The following is a 20,539-nucleotide window of genomic DNA, read 5'->3' on the forward strand; positions in this document are numbered from 1 at the left end:
AAATGCTAAGTTAACTCTTAGGGCTTCGAGCAAAACTTGAAGAAAAGAAAAACAAGTTTAATAAAAAGACTGTATATTTTATTTTTACATATGCATGGGCACCTTCACAGGGAAATGAAGACCCAAAGAAGCAATCAGAGCTGAATGCTTATGTCCTGGGTTGGACAAAGTATAGTAAACATTGAGGATGTGACAAGGCAAAGGGGTTTGGGCTAGGGCAGTGAATTGTGGAAAAGTGACTAGAAAGATGAGGGTTAGTTTAACAAGTTCTTTTGTACAGATTTCTCTCAGCTGACTTCCCATCTCTGGTGATAAGAATGTCTTCTTTCTTCCTGATACAGAGAGGGCACCTTTCACCTGGGATTTTTATCTCCTCCTTTCAGGAAGAAGAAGGAAGGTCAAAGTGTCCTGCTTGATCTACTATTTTTAAGGTGCCTTTAACTCACTCAAAATAACCAATATTCCAAGGGGACATATTTTGGGATGACATGCTCTGAACCCCTACATTTTGTTGCTGTTAAGTCTGAATGTGTAGTAGAAATTTTGTGGTTATATGTGGTTATATGCTTATAATTCCCTACCTTATTGATGCTAGAGACAGTTCATTATTCCAATCAGGGAAACCTTAAAATAGAGAAATGTTAGTGGGACATGTATTAGAGACAGAATGAGTCTCCATGACTGATGAGTTATGCTATCACTTTTGTTGAAAAGGAGCCTCTGGAAGTTCTGGTGATGGTGATATGAGAAGATACAGTTTCAGATTATTAAGTAAAATCAAGGTTTTATTTTTTTAACCTTTGTTATGAAAATATTCTTTCTCACAGTTGTTTAGAATTTAGATGTTCAGTCGAAAGTAATCCCCAGTCATTCACAACTCTTTTTTTTTTTTTTTGCGGTACGCGGGCCTCTCACTGTTGTGGCCTCTCCCGTTGCGGAGCACCGCCGCCGGACGCGCAGGTTTAACCTTTGTTATGAAAATATTCTTTCTCACAGTTGTTTAGAATTTAGATGTTCAGTCGAAAGTAATCCCCAGTCATTCACAACTCTTTTTTTTTTTTTTTGCGGTACGCGGGCCTCTCACTGTTGTGGCCTCTCCCGTTGCGGAGCACAGGCGCCGGACGCGCAGGCTCAGCGGCCATGGCTCACGGGCCTAGCTGCTTATGTGGGACCTTCCCGGACCGGGGCACGAGCCCGTGTCCCCTGCATCGGCAGGCGGACTCTCAACCACTGCGCCACCAGGGAAGCCCCATTCACAACTCTTAAGGATGAAGAAACTTTAATTATTAAAGTATTGTTTCTAGAGCATTAATATGTCATATTAAAAATTGTTTTTGGATATTTATTCTGAAAGATAAATTTTACTTTTATTTGATTCATTAGATAAGATGCCCTCCATTTATAATTAACTGCTAAAGAATTTCTGCAAAGAATGAATACACAGACATTTTTAATGAGCATATGTTATTTTCTTGGACCTTTTAAGTTGGTGGGATTGATTTTATCCAAAACTGCATAACCCAATTGACAAAGAATATTATAGGATTGTAGTACGTTTGAGAGGAAGGAAATTTCAAATCATAGATATGAAGTGGAAAGTTAAGTAAATATGTTCAAGTCTACCTAACTCCCACGGACAACATTTTCATGTCGTGTGTTTTATAATGTCATATCTAATCAATGAATCAATGGACTTCACAGAGATGCTACGACCAATGAAATACTTAAGAAAAACTTACCTTTAAAGAAACAGAATTCTTTCTTTGCCATTTTGGAGCGCTTCGTAATAAGATACCCAAGGATGTGAGATATAGTCCATTTGGCTTCATAATTCTGTGAAGACACAGAGGTTTATTTGCTATTTATATTTTTCCCTTCTATGGCTTGCTACAAAAATTATTCATAATTTAATCCCCATTTCTCCTTTCTGGAAACTCTCATTTATACTGTATTCTGTTACATTCAAACTAGTGTTAGAATAATTACGTTGTACTCTGTTAGGTAATAAAGATAAAATTTGCTCTCAGAATTGTATGATTTTTGCTTGGTTTTTGCTGTTAACACTCTGTTCCTATAACTATACATTATTCAAGTTAGTTTTTTCTAATGCTAGAAATTTCTTCATTTCACAACAATGCTATCATCATGAGGAATGGTATTAGGGATGATTAGTTCTATTTTTCAACAGTGAAATTCCTATACAACCGTGGAAAGTGGAAACCCAAGCAAATGTAGCTGAACATATGAATATTTGTGATTATCTTATCTATTCATGCAAAAAATAAATATATATTGAACACTGACTAGGAACCAGGCATTGTTTTACATACTGGCAATACAGATGTAGATAGAGCAGACATAAACTATTTTTGTTAAGAAGCTTACACTCTAGTGGGAAGAGCCAGAGAATAAATATGTAAGTAAAATATGAAATATATTGAAGGGTGATAAGTCTATGGAGAAAGATCAAGTAGGGGAAGAGAGTGGAGAAGAGGAGGGTGTTTGGTTATTTGACTAATGGCTGTGTCTCCCAGGAGCATGCAGACTACCTGAAAACAGGGACTCTGTCTGATGTTGCTAGTCACCATATCAGAGTTTATCATATGTGGCACTTACCAAGTGTTGAATAAATGGATGGGTAAACTTGGTGTTGGATAAGTCCTCCCCTTATCCTGATCTACTCTTTCTTTTCCACACTACTTTATATAGTATATAATTTATTTATTTATGTTTATTACTTATTGTTTGCATCACTCGGCTAGAATGTCACCTGCACAAGGAGGAAGAATTTTTATCCATTTGTTCACTGATGGATTTCAAGCACCAAGAACATTGCCTGCCAAGCAGGCAGTAGGATTTAACAAACATTTGTAGAACGAATGAATTTTAATAAGTAATTTCACTAAGAGGAAACAATGAAATTACTAACTTCTAACACAAGAATTTTGTTTGCTGCTTCTGGCAAGCCAGTTTATTCTTGCCAACAACACACATTCTGATGGCTATGTACTCAAGAATTCTGGGAATAAATGCTTAAGAAGCTAACCCTGATGCCAAATTCATGTACCTTGGACTATGAAATGTTACATTGTATTAACTATCTACTCATTCAACTCTCAAAGGGACAGTTTCTCCTCTATTCTTAAGATTCTTAAAAGGGAAAAGTGAGGGAAAAGTATGTAAATACAGATGAAACAAGACTTGACAGCCATGGTGTGGATGTTTTTCACTGATTGAAAGGTACCACAGAGTTTTGTTTGTTTTTTCATTTGAATAAAATGATTTAGATTCTTTCCCATCCAAGACACATAAGCCACATCCACAATTTATTTTCTGACAAAGCTAGGAGGATACTTATATTTCAATCCAGGGGTTTCCTTTGGTATCCTAATAAAAGGATCAGAGGTTTTAAAGTGGTGCCATTTACACTTGAAAAAGCCACGGGTAACTCTCAGGTTGCAAAAGAAATGCAACCTGAGAATCACAGTTCAGGAAAATGACACCTGAGAATAAAGGCCCCACATGAACATAGTTTTAATGGTTAAGGCATAAAAGTCAAGTGCAGAGTATTTTCCTCCTTGGACATCTTGAAACACCTAGTGATTTGTTGACAGCATTTTGGAAACATTTCTGTTCATTATTTATACATGACTATTGTGTTAGATTTTAGTTTCTTAAGGGCAAGACAGACTTCTCCTAAATTGCTTACCCAGAGTCATGGGTGGGGCAGGAAGGTACTCTGCTAAAAATAGTAAATAACATCCTTGAAGTCATTTCCAGGTAGAAAACTGTGGGCTAATTTTTTTTTCATTGAGAAAGTTATGGTCATTTACAGAGAATTTAAAATCACACCATATTACGTAATATCTACTGGGTTCAAATGTGAGTTAATTTTCATGAACCTAATTTGCCTCTTTGTTCCTTTTTGTTTTGCTAGGGATTTCTAGACGATTCTATGTTTACACTAAAAATTTCTGAGTCTGTTCCATACTTTGCTTAGTCCTGTGTAATGTGCTATAGACAAGGGTTTTATGGTGAAATAAATTAGAAAACACTATATAAAAATTTCCTTCTGTTAGAGATTTACAAGGCAAGCTAGGATTTTAAAAACTGTAAGAAAGTCTGCATAAATTGAACCCTTTAACCTTGTTTAACTCCACATATCCTGAACTCATTTTTCCTCAGAACTCTTTTTTAATGTAATAATAACTATCTTTTGAATTATAAGATATTTTATGACACCTCATTAATTTATGTGCCACTAAGAGAGGAAAACACTGACAGTATGCCTTTGATTTTTAAGACCCATGTAAATATACAGTTGACAAAACACAAACTCAGGAAATAGTACTTAATCCTATATAATGAAATGGAGATATATATTCTAGAACTGAAATATTAAAATTTTTAAATATTAAATTATTTTTGTCCATTTTAGTAATTTTGGTAGCAGTCTATCGATTCTTTTATAGATTTCCATGAACTGTGAGAAGCTATCCTCTGAATTCTGATATAAATGTATTTAATAGTATGCTGCCATACTGCCACGTACATTTCTTTAATCACAATTGTAACTTCACATATCACAGTTCTAGCTCGCTGTGATTTTTCGAGTGTAAACTACGAGACTTACAGGCAATATTAGGAGAGGGCACCTTAAAGAAAACTCCAGGGCCCGTAGGAATCACATCAACCTGTCCTCACTGATCACCCATGATAAACTTCATTACAGATCACGTTCCTTTAATCCTCCTCATGGCGTTTGCATGCGTGAGTTTCAAATTCGATTTTTAACAACGCCAGGTAGGATCCATATCTTCATTTCTCCGTATCTCCCCACCATGTCCACTTTGTATAAGAGTAGGGTCATTACAAATCTTATTTATTAACAAGAGAACACTTTTCTCCATGCAGTGGCCAAGCGGAAATATCTCTTATTTGCAAAATCCATATTACATTACTATGGTTGATAGCAAATCATACCTTCATTTGCCTATTTGTAAAGATTTTTGTTTGTTAAAATGAATAATATAATTCTATATAGATGTTAAATGAGAAAAGCCACACAATCTGCTGGTGCTATAAAATATGTCATTTTAATAATTAAGATACATAAATAAAATGTTTATGACAGAAACAATAAAGTTGTCTCTCAATTCTGTACAAACACTGAATTTCCAAGTAATTTGTAAGGAATATATTCCTCTTATTACATTCAAAATAATGGTTGAACAATGATGATTTTCATTTTTTTCTCTTTATAGTCTATGAATTCACACACTATTAATTTATAGTATTACAGTACTTGATAATCTTGATAATATGAAATAAAATTCTTCTAATGGTATGTAGAAAATAAAAATAAAATAATTAAAAGTCATTTGTATAACCTTTTATGAAAACAAAATAATTAATATTTTTTCTGTAAAAATAAATTATGTACTTTATTCTGAAACATCATTCTATTAAAGTGTTTAGAAAATAGTTACATTCACGTTTTGGCAGTGTGCTCAAACATTGTTATTTGCCATTCCCTTACGCATGATAAAGTGAGGTGCAAGCTGTTCACATGTGAGGAAAAACAGCTTATTTTCACAGGAAAGGAAATGATGTATGAAATAGAATTAATTTAAAAACCTCAAGTGTCCTATGATAGAGATACAAAAACTCACTAAGAAAAAAATGTTTTTCAAGGCCTCTGAGGTGATGCAACCTTTGACTACACTTCATCAAAGGTGGTTTTTAATCATGCTGCCCTGTAACTTCCATCAAAGTAGCATGTCCATCAATTGCAGGTTACAGTCCAATGTTATAATTTAAAGCATAGTGTTTGGTCAGTTGACTGAAGCACAACAGCTGGACTCGTCACTGACCACCTTTGATAAAGGAGCAAGAGAAACAAACATCTCCTTTCTGCTGTAAGCATGGCTTCCAAGAGTAGCACCTTTGGCACTGAGCACAAGCTTTCCAGGTGGCAGAAGTCTCTGGAGTAGCACAACACGAAAACAGCGATGCTGATGGCAGGGATCCTACTGAGCCAAACATACTGGTTCACCTAGAAAACTGGTGAAAGACTAAGTACTGATTTAAGTTTAACCAGACAGGAAACAATTTGTACCTATCCACGAGGAACACCCAAACGGCAATTTGTAAACGAACCCGCTTTCTGCTGTTTCTTCTTTGTCTTACTTTTCTTCTGCTTTTTCTCAGTCTTATTTTTGCGTAGCTTCTGTTTCTTGTTTTCCTCTTTATACCATGGTCCCCAGACTCCTCCATTGAGCCGAGGGTTACTTCTGGGGTCTTTGGGGGGGTACCTGACAGGCACTGCGGTTTTGTTGAACTGTGAGAGCCTCCGGAGGAGCTTCTTCACAACTCCGGGATACCTGTTAGAAAGGTCCACTCTCTCATAGGGGTCGGCTGTGATGTTGAACAGCCATACACTTTTGCCAGTTGACAGCGTAATCCGTTCGTTATGCCACCGGTTCGGCCCGAGGTTGCTGAACGACTGAGGGGGCACCCAGTCACTGTACCCGGGGTTCCCTGTGAGCAGTTTCCAGTGCTGCACTCTGATGGCCGACTGGATGGCAGTGTTCCAGATCCCATAGCCTGCCGCCCAGGAGCCATTTTTCGCCTTGGTATAAATGGGGTCGATGTTGTGCAAAATATCTACTCGGGGAGAACGAAGGCCTTCACTTATGGTCTCCCAGATGTCATAGCCATCCAGTTGAATGTCCTCATCAATTTGTCCTTCAGCCAGTGAAATCAGAGTGGGGTACCAGTCAGTGATGTGCACAAGCTCCTTACACACCGTTCCCTTGTTTTTCAGAAGTGGGCTGTGCACGAAGCCAACAGCCCGGATCCCCCCTTCCCAGTAGGTTCCTTTGCTCCCTCTGAGGGGCCAGTTACTTCCTCCTGCTGTGGGCTGGCCGCCGTTATCTGAAGAGTATATGATAATGCTGTTGTTATAGAAACCATATGTCTTTAGAGCCAGGGTCACATTGTTGATTGCTTCGTCTAAGCAGGAAAGCATGGCAGCATACCTGCGCCTGTTTATGTTGATAATGGATCTGTAGTGTTCAAAATACCTGCCAGGGGCTTGCAGTGGGGAGTGCACAGCTTGGTAGGCAATATATAAAAATATAGGTTTTCTGGGGTCATGGGAAGCTAAGATTTGTTGCACTCTCTGAGTGTACATCTGTGTGGAGTATATGCCATTGTCGTAGTCCCAGGCAGCATTGTCATTTTCGTACAAGTCATAGCCACACATCCCGGGACTGTCACATTTGTAGTGTGTATAGTAATCGCCACTTCCCAAGAGGGAACCAAAAAAGGTATCAAATCCTCTCTTGGTGGGCATACATTCTTTTCTATAAAAACCCAAATGCCATTTTCCAACCATATGTGTTGAATATCCAACCTCTTTCAGCTTCTGAGGTAGGGTTTCATTGTCCAGAGGTAAGCAGTTGGGCTGTGTAGGTCTTATGATAGAATGTTGAAGGCCGGTATGTATCTGATACCTTGACAAAAGAGTAAAAATTGTGTCAGTGCAAGATAAAAGAGAAATTCCACATCAAACAATGATTCTTAAATTAAACAATGTTTCTATCAAGAGAAATGTGACCCCAAATAAAATATGACCAATTCAGTATTCTACTGTTGCTCAAAAGTCCTACTCTAATTAGCTACATATTTAACATTTGAAATGCATTTAAATCAGTACTTTTGAAACTAAGGTTTCACCACCTATCTCAAAGTCTTTTTAAAGTTCTTATAAAAGAATTAATCTGAATAAACTTTAATCTTTTAATTAATTACATGACATAACAAACTAACATGAGAAAGGAAAGTATATAAATTTCAGAGTGTTTGTAACCGAGCAGGATCCTATGGAGCCTTCTCAGGATAGACCCCACCTCCCAGCCCCCTCCCACTATGCCATGTCCTCTGCCTGCTTCTTGTTCTCAGAAAAACTTTAGCCTCCCAGGCCTTCCCCAAGTTCCAAAGAATAAGTTTAATCAGAGAAGTGAGAAAATGTAGAAACAAAGGAAAACAGTCAAGCAAGACAAAATAATAATAGTTTAGCCATTAAACAAAGTCAAGGACCTTTAGTTCCTCCTCAAGGGCTAGAGATAATATTCTGAGCCATATCTTTGAAATATTTAGTCGATTCTGAAACCCCCACCAGGTGGGAGAAGTTAACTGTATGCTGCCCACAAGCACATAGACCCCAGACTGGTTGGAACCAGAAGGTTGAAGATGTTGACTCCTGGTTACCTCACCACCAACCAATCAGAAGAATGTCTATGAGCTGATCACACACCCCATAACCATCTCCCTCACTGTGTCTTTAAAAACCTTTCCCTGAAAGCCATTTCAGGGTCTTTTGAGCACTAGCTGCCTAGACTCCTTGCTTGGGGACTGCAGTAAATGCTGCACTTTCCTTCACCACAACCCGGTGACAGTAGACTGGCTTTACTGGGCACTGCGCACAGGTGAGTGGACACAAGTTTGCTTTGGTAACATGCTGTTGTTATTGTGGTTGTTGTTGTTGGTCTAAGGACCTCACATTAGTTCCTAAATCATTTTCTGAAATAATTTATTTCCAGCTGATTAGGAAGAACTAAACATTCATGCAAAAATTATACAAAAATCTCCTGTTTGATTGTCAAAACCTGTTAAATCTCTGTAACGAGAAAGAAAATATTTCTGACTCACAATACACTTACATTTAGAGTAAATCTTTTAGCTAATACTACAGAAGAATTACATTTTTCCAAAAACAGCAGGAAATGAATCCTTTCATATGTTTCCCACAGTGTCTCCTTTTTAAGAAAATTATATTCACTTACAATGTAGTCTAAGAAAACAAGGTAACCCTTTCTATACATTAAAATTAAGCAGCTGTTAAGTTCTGGCATTGTTCTCTTCCCAAGGATATTTTGCCAAGGGACTTTTTTCCAGAGAATGGTATGAATTTTCAGTTGTGTCAAGATGTGCCCATTAGTTCATGCCATTTTAAAAGTGATTAATATCTATAGTTATTACATAAGTTTAAAAAGACTTTTTAAAAAGGAACTATAGAGATTCTGAGAAAATTAAGTTTTTAGAGAGTGTTAGTGTAAAAGTAAAAATATTCTTGGAATCAAATTGCAAAGAGTAATATTGAGATCAAAAAGAAATTTTTTTTCCAATCGATTGAACCTGAAAGGTCAACATATTACCCATGTCTTTGGTGAATAGTTCGATTTATTTTTAAATGTTCAAATGATAGTATAATGCAACTGTGAGTTCTTTCAAAGTGTCAACAGCAGTAACAGGCTGATGGTTTCATAGAAGTTGTAGGGATGTCTGGTCACTAACACAAGGCAGCATTCATATAGGTCCTGTCTACACAGTTGATCATTTAGCTGTCAAAGTTCACAATTAACACAGCTGTGGTAATTTAAGTAATAAATTCCCAAAGAAATAAGCTTTTCATACGTATTATTTAGCACTAAATTCATAAAGTGTTATTGCTCTTGATAATTATTGATTCAGTTCAGGGTCATTCACTTCTGAAACCACTAATTTTTGTCTAAGTACATGACAAATTGGTAACACCTACCAATATAAACTTTGAGGATATTTAAAAAGGAGAAATCTGTATGATGTAAGAATTTGGGGAAGGATTTGTGGGCATGGGTTACTAACTAATTACCTTATGCAGAAAATGTACTTGGTCAGAAATCTATTCAAGTCATTGAACAGCTAACCAATTAAAGTCTTTCTAATTAAATTGGGCATTTTTGCACCTAGTGTTAAAGGCAAAGGGAATTGAGGCTTTTGAAATTGTGAAATAGAGAAAATGTTCAAACAGAAAGAGTAGGAAAGAAGAGGGCTGGTGCTTTCAGAAGATGGTACAGTGTTAGCAGATAAATAAGAGAGTTCAGCACTATTAATCAACTCTGTGGTTTCTGTCTTCTCCAGAATAGAATGCTTTTCCTATTGGAAAATTTAGAATCAACAATATAAAGGTTTGGCAGCAGTTTCTAACAGAAGAGAGCTTTTCAGGGCAGCTCCTGCTTAAATGAGTTCAAGCCTGTAGGGCCAAATAGGAGGGAGTATGAGGTAAAATTGTAGGCAAGAGTTAAGGGTATAAGTTTTGGGGTCAGACATAACTGGGTTTGAATTTGCTCGACTGATTATTAGCTGGGTGACTTCGGGCAGTACTTATCCCCTCTGGTCCTCAGCTTCCTCATTTGTAAAATAGGGATAATAATACATATTGTGTTGTTGTAGCATCAAAAGAGAGCACAGAGGCTGGTAAGGAGAGTACATTCAGTAAATGATAGCTTTTATTATTATTATCCCAGAGTTCTGAGTCATATGTTACTAACATATTTCTTTAAAGTTTTATAACTTATAGGCCTTATTTCACATGCATTATTGCATTTAGTCCTCATTATAACAGTGAGAAGTAGGATTCTTTACGTTCATTTTATAGATGGAGGACAGAGACATAGAGATGTCCCCCAACTCCTCAACCTGCCCCACCAGGCTGTGAAACATGTTCCTGAACAACAAGGGCTAAGCCTGATGCTTTCTCTAGTCTCCTTAAGAGTTCATTCCACTACTTCTTGAAAAATCAAGGAGCAGAGGACAGATGCCACGTCAGTCTTGAGAGGTGAATCTGTTCTAACTTTCTAATTAAAGATAGGAAGAATTTATAAACCAAATAGTGAGGCTTAAGCTGATCCCCCCAAATTTTGAGAACAACTTTTTAAGTAGATAATTTGTGAGCATTAAACAAACAAACAAATTAGGTAGAATCAAAAGAAAAGTCCTGCCAAGTTAGCTTCATTTTCTTTTATTAAAAAAGGATCAGAATTAGGAAAATACCTTAGGAAAATGATAGGCATTTGAAAAGTCTGCCCATGATTCTTTTCTTATAAAATAACAGAAAATCAACTGTATGACAGCACTATATATTTGTGATAAGAATGATAATCTTACACTTTCATACCAGTTAATTGCATACAGAAACTTTTCATTTACATGATATTCTCTGGCTTCTACAACAGTGTGGAGCAGGCAGGGGGGCTCCATTTATTAGTTCCATCTAACAACAACAATAACAACAATAAAAGGACATTGAAACTCAGTAATTTAGTGGCTTTCCCAAGTTTTAGAGCTGTAAGCCTTGGGTTCTATACTGGAATCCAGATTTTTGGCTTTGGAGACTCATATTTATTGAGTCTCTTTTTAGACTCACAGCTAACTGAACAGTTATACCCATGTAAAGTTTGGGTTAATTTATTTGCATTAATCTTCAGTACTTATTCATTTCTGTAGTTAAGTTATATTACCGAGTGTATAATGTGTGCCAAGAATTAAGTTTTTGTTTTGTTCTGTTTCTCCCCCTGCCCCCAGAGCTGTTATATTACAAAGTGGGTTGCAAGTAAAGATCCTACTGGCAATGAGGGTGACATGAAGCTAAGAGTTCTATGAACCCTGGGATCAGATGGAGACAGTGCTGTCAGTCACGAAGAACAGCATCGAACGCTAAAAAATTTTTTTCTTTCAGGAAGGAGATGGTTGGGCTCTAGGGAAAATCTTGATAGAGTTTTTGGCTTGTCAGTGACATTGACTTGGCAGCAGCAACTAGCTGGAAGACTAATCAGATAATTCTTCAAAATAAACTAAAAAATAGTATATTAATTAATATTAACTGATTAACTAGTTGAGAATCCCCGATCTGGAAAGTAGTTTCTGGAGCAGCACAACTGGGCCCTTTCTCTGGCTTCAACTCATTGATTATTATTATCCACGACTTGAATAAAGAAATAGAAGACATGCTTATTATGTAAGAGGAATAGTTAAAGTGGCATAATGAAGATTCAAAGTAATCTAAATGACCCGAAATGTTGTTGAAACAGATGATAAAATGTACATAGAAAGTTAAAGGGCTTAAAGACTGAAAGGGAATATGTCAAAAAGACATAGAAACCTGAATTAAGGGGCTCTTAACTGGCCAAATCTGGGACAATGCAAGCATCAAAATAAACAGTAATAAATTACACCCGCTGAATAAAATAGGAAACCCTGAGTTCATACTAATATAAGTAAATAGGAAAAGTTTGGTATGCAATGGGATATTGATACAGTCTCAAAGTACCTCCCCACAAAACACCTATTAATTATATATATGGAAAAGAGTAACCACACACTGGAAGTGCTTGATAAACACCATATTAATCAAGTGATCAAAGTTAACATCATCAGCAATCAGGATAAATCAACATCATGTGCCACCAGATAGGATGCAATGAGAAGAATATAGCATTGTTTCTACTGTGTTCCACCCTAAGGTACACAATCTGAATCTAATTCTCAGTAAATATCAGGCAAAACTAAACTGAGGGACATTCTACAAAATAACTGACCTAAAACCTTCAGAAGTATCAAGGTTATATAAGTCAAAGAAGGACTGAGGAACTCTTCCAATTTGAAAGAGACTAGGGAGACATGAATAAATGTAATAACGCGATTCTGAATTGGAATGGTTACAAAAAGGACATACTTGGAGAACTGGCAAAACTTAAATGGGGTTTGAGGACTAAATAGGAATAATAATGTTCTCCTGTTTTTGATAGTTCTTTTGTGGCTAATGTAGGGAAATATCTTTGTAGGACATATACACTAAAGTATTGGAGATGATGGGGCATCAGGTTGGCAATTAACTCTCAAATGGTTCAGGAAAAAATGTTATCTGTGTTGTACTTGTGCTGTACTTGAATTTTTTCTGTAGGTATAAGATAGTTTCAAAATAAAAAAAAAATGTGTAAGAAAATCTAAATGGGATAAATGAAAGGCACTACATGTTATTTAAAAAAATCAACTGTTTACATGTTAGTTATATAAGACTATGTAAATAGATGTGGGAAGTTGGGTCTATCAGACTGAATTTAATAAAAAGCAAAAAAGAAAAATAAGAGCTAAAATATATACACTGTACTAATTTATAAACATTATAGAAACTTATACAAAAATAGAAATTAAACCAGATGAGATAAAAATAAATATAAATAGAATTTCTGGTATTTCTTCTTGCATTCTAATGAATCATGTGTTGTCCTAGGGTGTCAGGACTACAATTTGTAGATCATTGGTATAGGAAGGAAATTGTAGGGAGATGAAAATCGAAGCACAGAGGTTTTTTTTTTTAAGGCTATTAAAGTAGTTTGGGTCAAAGATGATGGTGGCTTGGACTACCATCTAGTGGCAGTAAAAATGGAAGTAAGTGGATGGATCAAATGTATACTTTGGACTTACTTAGAACTGATACGACAATTTCAATGAGGGGAGGGAGAATAATGGGAGAGGAAAGGGAAAAAAATAAAGAATGACTTCTAGATTTGTGGCTTTCATAATTCGGTGAATAGCAGATGGACCAGCTGGTCTCTGTTTTATTCCAAAGTATATAATTGGGACTAATGGGTAACATTACAAGGAGGCAGATTTCAATTCAATGCAAAAAAAAAAAAAATTCTAAAAAAGAAAAGAAACAAAGACCACAAAAAAATAGGTTAGATGATCATCTACCAAAGTTTCTGTAAAAGACATACCTGAATTGGAAAAGAAGTACTAAATGACCTCTAAGGTTCCTTCTATAAAAATTCATGGGTCAAGGACTATAGCTTGGTGTTTCCATAAAGAACTCCATACAACCTCAGAGCAGCTTTACAAAACCAAGTTTATAATATTTATGTACAGGTATTTGATAAAGAGGTTTCCACAATGCATCAAAATATATTTAACTTCTTTCTTTGATAATATAAAGTTAGATTAAAAAATAGGTTTTGCACATAATGCATTCTGAATACATACTGTAATCATGTTTGCTAAAAAATGAACTAATTTTGAAATTTAGTGGATTTTTTTGGTCTCCATCTGGCAACCATGTGAAGAAAATTCCATACGAACAACAGTAAAACTAGAGTTGATGCCAAATCTGCTTAAAACAATAGCTATCATTCTCACTTTCCGGCCAACTTACAAGAAAAAAAGCTAAGTGAGCCTTTCAGCTTGGCATTAGAACATGTGAAGAGTTTTGTAATCTTTTAAAATATTAATTTATATTACTGAGTGCTGGCAGTGGCAGTAGTTTTTGAATTCTCCTTTTTCTAATAATATCTAATACAATATTATTATTTTAATCCAATTACATATTTAATGTATCCTTGTAAGTACAAACACTTACAAGGATAAAAAATGAATCCTAATAGTTTCATTCAGGCTCTAAAATCCAGGATGCTTAGAGGGTACAAAAGCAGCCAATAGTGCAGTAGAAACTGATATTTTGGAGGGAAGGAAATAGGTATAACTGACTATAGTTTACGAATCAAATGTCATACAGATATTTATGAGTTAGAAATATATAACTTATTTTCCATATGCTGAAAGGAGTTCCTTTATTACTTTCTTCCAAAGACGTTTTTATCTCAAAGACTATAATTCTATTTATAGGCCTGAATTTCATTATTTAGTACTATATATTCTGGTGGGAGGTGGAGGTTGTGGAGGGGTGTCATACCAAGTCTATGCCAAGTTTTGCATCTCATGAACAAATATCCATTCATTTATGAGATGAAAACGAGGCATAATTTGGAATGAATTAATTATTTAACACTCTTTCACCCACCACGAGTCAGACACTGCTAGCTTTGGGGGTCACAAAGTTGAATAAGATGGGTCCTGTTCTCAAGGAACTCAGTCTATGTGAGATGCAGATGACAGTCAGAGGATTATCACGACAGGAGTAAATGCTACAGCAAAGACAACCCCAGCCTTCTCTGAGTGCTCAAAGCAGGGTCAGGAAATGCTCTCAGAAGGGACCATGTTAGATCTGAATGCATTCACAGGAGTATCTGGGTGAATCTGGGAAAAGGACAGACATTTCAAACACTTGCAACAACATGGACAAAAGCAAAGTCACAGGGGAACATGAATCAGAGATGATTCTTGAGGGAGGAGGAGCCATCCAGGTAAAGGGCTGAAAGGAAGGCAAAGAGCATTTCAGTAAGGAGCGGAATGTTGAAATACAAAAAGGGAGAGAGAGTCTGGCCCTCTGTGGATCAACAGTTCAGAACAGAGATCCAGACATATCTTGACAGGAGATGAGAGTATATAGACAAGTAGGTGCCAAATTACAGAGAGCTGTATTACAGTCTACAGCTGTACTAAGGTTTTTGTACTTAATGTAGAGCTCATAGGAAGCCACAGAAATGCTTTTGAAAAAAGAATAACATAATAAGTTTTGCATTAGAAAAAGCACTCTGGCTGTAGTGTGAAGAATGCATTGGAATGGAACAGGATTTAGGCAAGGGATTTGCCCTAATCTAAGAGATACATGTTGATAGTCAAAACTGAGATGGGTGACAGTAAGGATAAAAGAAGGAGATTAGAGATTATAAAGAGGGACATTTAATAGGGTTACAGACTGTAGGTGAAGAGCATGGGACAGAGGAATGTTGAGAATGAGGCCAGAATGTCAGGTCTGGGTGGCTGAGTGAAAGGAGGCTTCTTGCACTAAGAAATTCAGGAAGAGGAACAGGGATGAGTGGGAAGATGATGAAGCCTGCCCAGCATTAAGCTGGAGGCACCTGTAAGATACCCATCAGGAGGTGTACAGGATGACATAACATAAAGATCTGAGACTACTTAGCATATAGGTGGTATGTGAATTCACGGGAGCACATGACACTATCTACAGACAGAATGGAGACTGAGGGCCAAGGAAATAAAACCATCATTTAGAAGAAAAGCAGGGAGCACCAGCGAAAGAGTCTGAGATGAAACAGCTACTGTGTGAACTAGAGCAGTGGAGGGGAGTTATACAGAGTGGCCTGTATCCCATACTGTGAAGGAGCCAAAGAAGGTGAGAACTGAACAGCGTCAACTGGATTTCACAACAAGCACATGGGAACTGATAAACAGTATTTTAGTAGAACGGTGTGGGAAGAAGCCCAGACTTTTGTAAGTTGAGACATGATTGGAAAGTGAAAATGTATAGATGGTGAGCATAGACTACTTCAAGACTATAAATGGAAAAAGAAAAAAAAAAAAGGAGTATGGTGGGGCTCTAAGCGCTGATGTGAAAAAGTGCTTATGATGTATCGCTGACTGGAAGGACATCTGACTATGGCAGAATATCTTATTTATTATTAGCTCTGTATAATAAAAAATGTTAAGTTCCATAAGGACAGGGACTAGTCACTGCTGTATCCACACCACCTAAAACAATGTTTGGCTCATTATAGGACATCAATAAATATTGTTTGAATGAATGAATGAATAAATGTGAGTGTGCATGTATTCGCTGAGAGAGAAAGAGAAAGAAAAAATGTAAAGATATACACCAAACCCTTGGACATGATTATCTTCAGGGGAATAACAATTGTGGGAGAAGAGGAAGCTTTCACTTTCTGTTATATAAATTTATATATAGATGAAATTTAGATGAATGGGTTTCAAAATAACTAGCTTATTCTACTCAGACTAATTGTTAATATGGGACTAATTTTACCAAAGCAATTTGTTAGCAATTTAAAATAAAAAAACAAATCTAAATGCCAACTGAATGAAAACACTCATTCATCTTATCAAGGAATGTTCTTTCTAGTAAGGACGTCTACTCGGAAGATTACCTTTAGACCAGAAGAAAGGGGATGGAATGTGCTAAATTAATTCTGTAATTATCCCCTAAAAGCCAGAGAAAATGTCTCCTTTCACTAAATAAACAAAAGGATAGATAACTTGTCACATAATTTTAAAAATTCCTACCTTTGAATGGTCTTTGCTGGTCATCGGAGCCTGCTGTTTATCCTTGCAGTTGCCTTTCTCATCCACAAAGATTTTGCTACACTGATTACAGTTTTCCTGGTCTCATAAGAAACATGGCTGCAAATCACATGGTAAGTGGTTTCTTTCTGAAAACATTCTTTTTACTCTCATCTATACTGTGTGTAAATTCTTGGTAGTTTCCACCGAAAAATAAGTTTAGTCCCTAACCAGAGGGACTTTGCCATGACCCCCTTTTTCCATGTTATCTTTTGGAAGTATTCCTTTTAAAGACCCGGACTTCCTACACTCCATTATTTAAAAAAAATAAAGTTTAATACATAAATTAAAGACTACCAAACATCTATCTAAATGAACATTCACTTATATAGTTAACTGATTCCTCATCTGTAAAATTATTTACAGAGTAAAATTTAAGAGGGAACTCCAGAGGTGCATTTAAAATGATGTAACTTAGACCTTTTCAAGGACACATGTATTCCAAAAAGCAAAGTGTACCCATACTGCCAAAATAAAATTTCTACTTTTCTTGCTATTTTTACTACTACCACAGAGTATTATTAAATCAATTTAGAAAAAAATTTGATTTATCTCTTCTATTCTAAACAGAAAATGTGCTTTGAGGTGTAGAACAGAGAACAGCTTAAATATTAAACCACATTTCACATTACCAACTTTGCCCTGAGACAGGATGTGTTATGAAAAATATCCTTAGCTAATAGTCTATTGATAATTAGTTAAAATTATCAATGCAAAATGCAGATTCCTTAGGAAAAAATTCTTTAAATTTTTTTGAAAATATGATCTATTCATTTTCCTCTGTATGCATCAGTCCATCATTTATTTAATTCCCCTAGAAATAGGACTGCCACATTTTCAAATGGAGAAGTCCAATGTTTTCTTTGTAGTTCTGACTTTGAAGACAAAAAATTATGAAGAGCTTGACATTTCTGTTCACCAGGTGTCTTCTCTAGAAATTAGCCCAACAAGAAAGTGGTAACGTTCTTGAATTCTTGAGCAGGATTATCTCCTCCTACCTGTCCTTAGGAATTCTCTTTCAAATAACTGAGTATCTTTCCACCTGAAATTAGCCACACATAAGTGAAAGTACTATGTCAAACTCACGTGGAAGGCATCAGTGTCTTAGCTGCAAGCTATGTGAAAAGAAACTGAAACTCAACGGCTTAGTAGAGAAAATGATGGCAGTCTCCAGAAAAATTTACAAATTCAATTTAATAAAAATTACATTTATTAAGAACCTACAATATTCCAGGCACTGTACTGTGTGGGGAACACAAAAGATAGTGAGAATTTATGATAAATAAATCTATGGGGCATATTGTGATATACTAAGTATCCAAAGTAGAGAATAATTTTTATGTTTTAGGGAAAGTTTCAAAAAGAATATACTCGCTTATTCCTCAAGGCAGATGGCTATTACACTTTCAGTTAATTAGCATTATTTGTAAAGGAACTTTATAATTCTATGCTATAAAGCAGTTTCAACTAAAGATAAAGAGAATTATTGTGTAAAACTGTATTAATTGGTATGACTAAATTCTCAAGGCTAGAGCCATGCCTTTTCATGTAGGCATCGTTAGAAATAGAACATAGGCACCAATTGACATGTATTAAATAATTTCTTTCCCAAAAGATAAATTCATGGCCTTCTAATCTATCTGTGACTTTGCCCTTCTATTGGTATCTTTTCTAAATTCTAATAGCGATGACGATTGATTCCGTCCTAAATACAGATATTGAACTATTTTAAATAGCTTAGGATTTATTATTAAATAACAGTATTAATAAGCAACTAATGCTGACAGATAAGAATGTGAAATTGATATTTTATATTCTGAGCTGTTGAACTATATAAGTAGTTAAATGAAAGAAATTTAGCAAATTTAAACGGATCCTTGTCCAAATCATTATCATAGATCATCTTTCTTTTACCCCATGTACAATAGCATGGTTACAACTGCCTTAATTTTATATAATAATTCTTTTCATTCAACTTTCTCCTTTATGTAGAAAAATACCCAGAGTATTTGTTAAATTATTCTTGAGAAGCTTTCGTATGTTTGAAATATTTCACAGTGATAATAATTTAAAAAACTGGAAATAAAAAAGATAACTAAATATGCCCTGAAGATCCCTCCACAGGACTTTTTTTTCTTTTTTGGTTGGGGTTATATGAAATAAAATACAGAAGACATATTGTAAATTGTAAAATTCTATACAAATGCTAGTTATAACTATTTATTACTACATCTTCTCTCTTCTGTGCCCTTCCCGTCCATCATCTCTTTAACTCCATGTCTTTCTCCTACTGCTCTGTTGTGTGCAAGTAATGAAACCAAAACCAAAGTGAAACAAAACATAATGCCATCACTGGGGACTAGTGTATTAGTGTCTTGCCCATTGTCTTTCTTCCTGGCAGTCAGATTGGAATTTCCATTTGTCAAACTGAAGCTTATGCCATGCAATTGCTTTTTTCCCCTTTTATGTGTCAGTTTCCTTAAATATCTATGGAGGAATGCAAAGAAATAACACATTGATCTATAGGGAGACCCATGCCAAGTACTCAGCTTTATTTTAAAAAAATAAATGTTCTGAATGAAGACGGTTTGTAAAAAGAAGGATAGGTATTGAATCTATAGGAATATTTATGGTATGCTGAGCTGTAATGACATATAAGCAAAAACCAACTAATCTCTTTGTTGCCTGAGTCATACTTTCCAGTATTAATATGTGGATCTTGTTATATTTCAGACATGGAAATAAACTTGTTCCCCAAAACCTTCTTTGGAGTGCTTTAATATTATTAAGTAATGCTTATTTTGTCTACCAGAGGGGAAGATTTGACAGATAAATCTCAGCTGTGCTATTCCATCCAATTTTTTTCTTATTCTTTACTCATACCATAACAGATAGGTTTCCAAAATATCACACAGATACTGCATCTATGACCCTGGGAAAGCATACTCACTACTGATCATAGGTTTCTCAGATGAATGTATCCTGGAAAGCTCCCAGAAAGTACCATTAAAAATTCATGGCAGTAAACATTGTTCTTGAAGCTGCTGCTTCTCTTACTGCCCATTGCCCACTTTCCTGTACCATCAGAAGGAATCATGTGTCCATTAAGCTATACCTGCCAACTCCTCTAAAAATTTGTGTTGCAACATCCAAAACTGTCACTCCCATGTTCTTGAATTTCTGTATTCCTGAAAAGCTGTTAAGTGTTGTTTTAGCTGTATTTCTACTAGGATCCAAAATACAGGTTCTCAAAATTAGTTTAATGATATTTTTATAGTAACATAAGGGAAAGTGCATGCAAACATGTATTGATTCGCTAAAAATTATATTCAGAAGCTGTATTAATGTGGTTCTTAGAAGTCATATTCAGAAAAAATTATATTAGAAACAAGTTAAACATAGATCATTAATGATGATATAACTGGAGGCATACTGAGGAAATAATAAGTGATTTTGGCCTACTAACGGAGGACTATGTGATCTCCCTTGGTAATTTACCAATTTATTATTAGAGTATTCAATATGTCATAGGATTATCAATAACTTGGCAATTCTATTACTTGTCCATGTCATTAGGGTTATTTTACTTTGAATTTACTATCTTGTAAAACAACAGAGCTGAGAACTAAAATGGCAAATTCACTTCAGAGAATCTCTGTGC

The 20,539-nt window shown here is 35.7% G+C and overlaps 1 protein-coding gene across 2 annotated transcripts in view; it reads right to left on the reverse strand.

Moving 5' to 3' along the window:
- Window positions 1–5,089: 5,089 nt before the first annotated feature.
- ARSJ (arylsulfatase family member J) overlaps window positions 5,090–20,539 on the reverse strand; it is a 64,307-nt gene continuing 48,857 nt past the window's right edge. For both annotated transcript variants that reach the window (XM_007110682.3, XM_007110681.3), the window contains one exon: window positions 5,090–7,517. In XM_007110682.3, coding sequence (XP_007110744.1) covers window positions 6,119–7,517 — 1,399 coding nt within the window. In that variant the 3' untranslated portion in view covers window positions 5,090–6,118. The remainder of the gene's footprint in view (window positions 7,518–20,539) is intronic.

This window comes from Physeter macrocephalus, chromosome 7 (genome assembly GCF_002837175.3).
Source record: "Physeter macrocephalus isolate SW-GA chromosome 7, ASM283717v5, whole genome shotgun sequence".
Classification (NCBI taxonomy): domain Eukaryota; kingdom Metazoa; phylum Chordata; class Mammalia; order Artiodactyla; family Physeteridae; genus Physeter; species Physeter macrocephalus.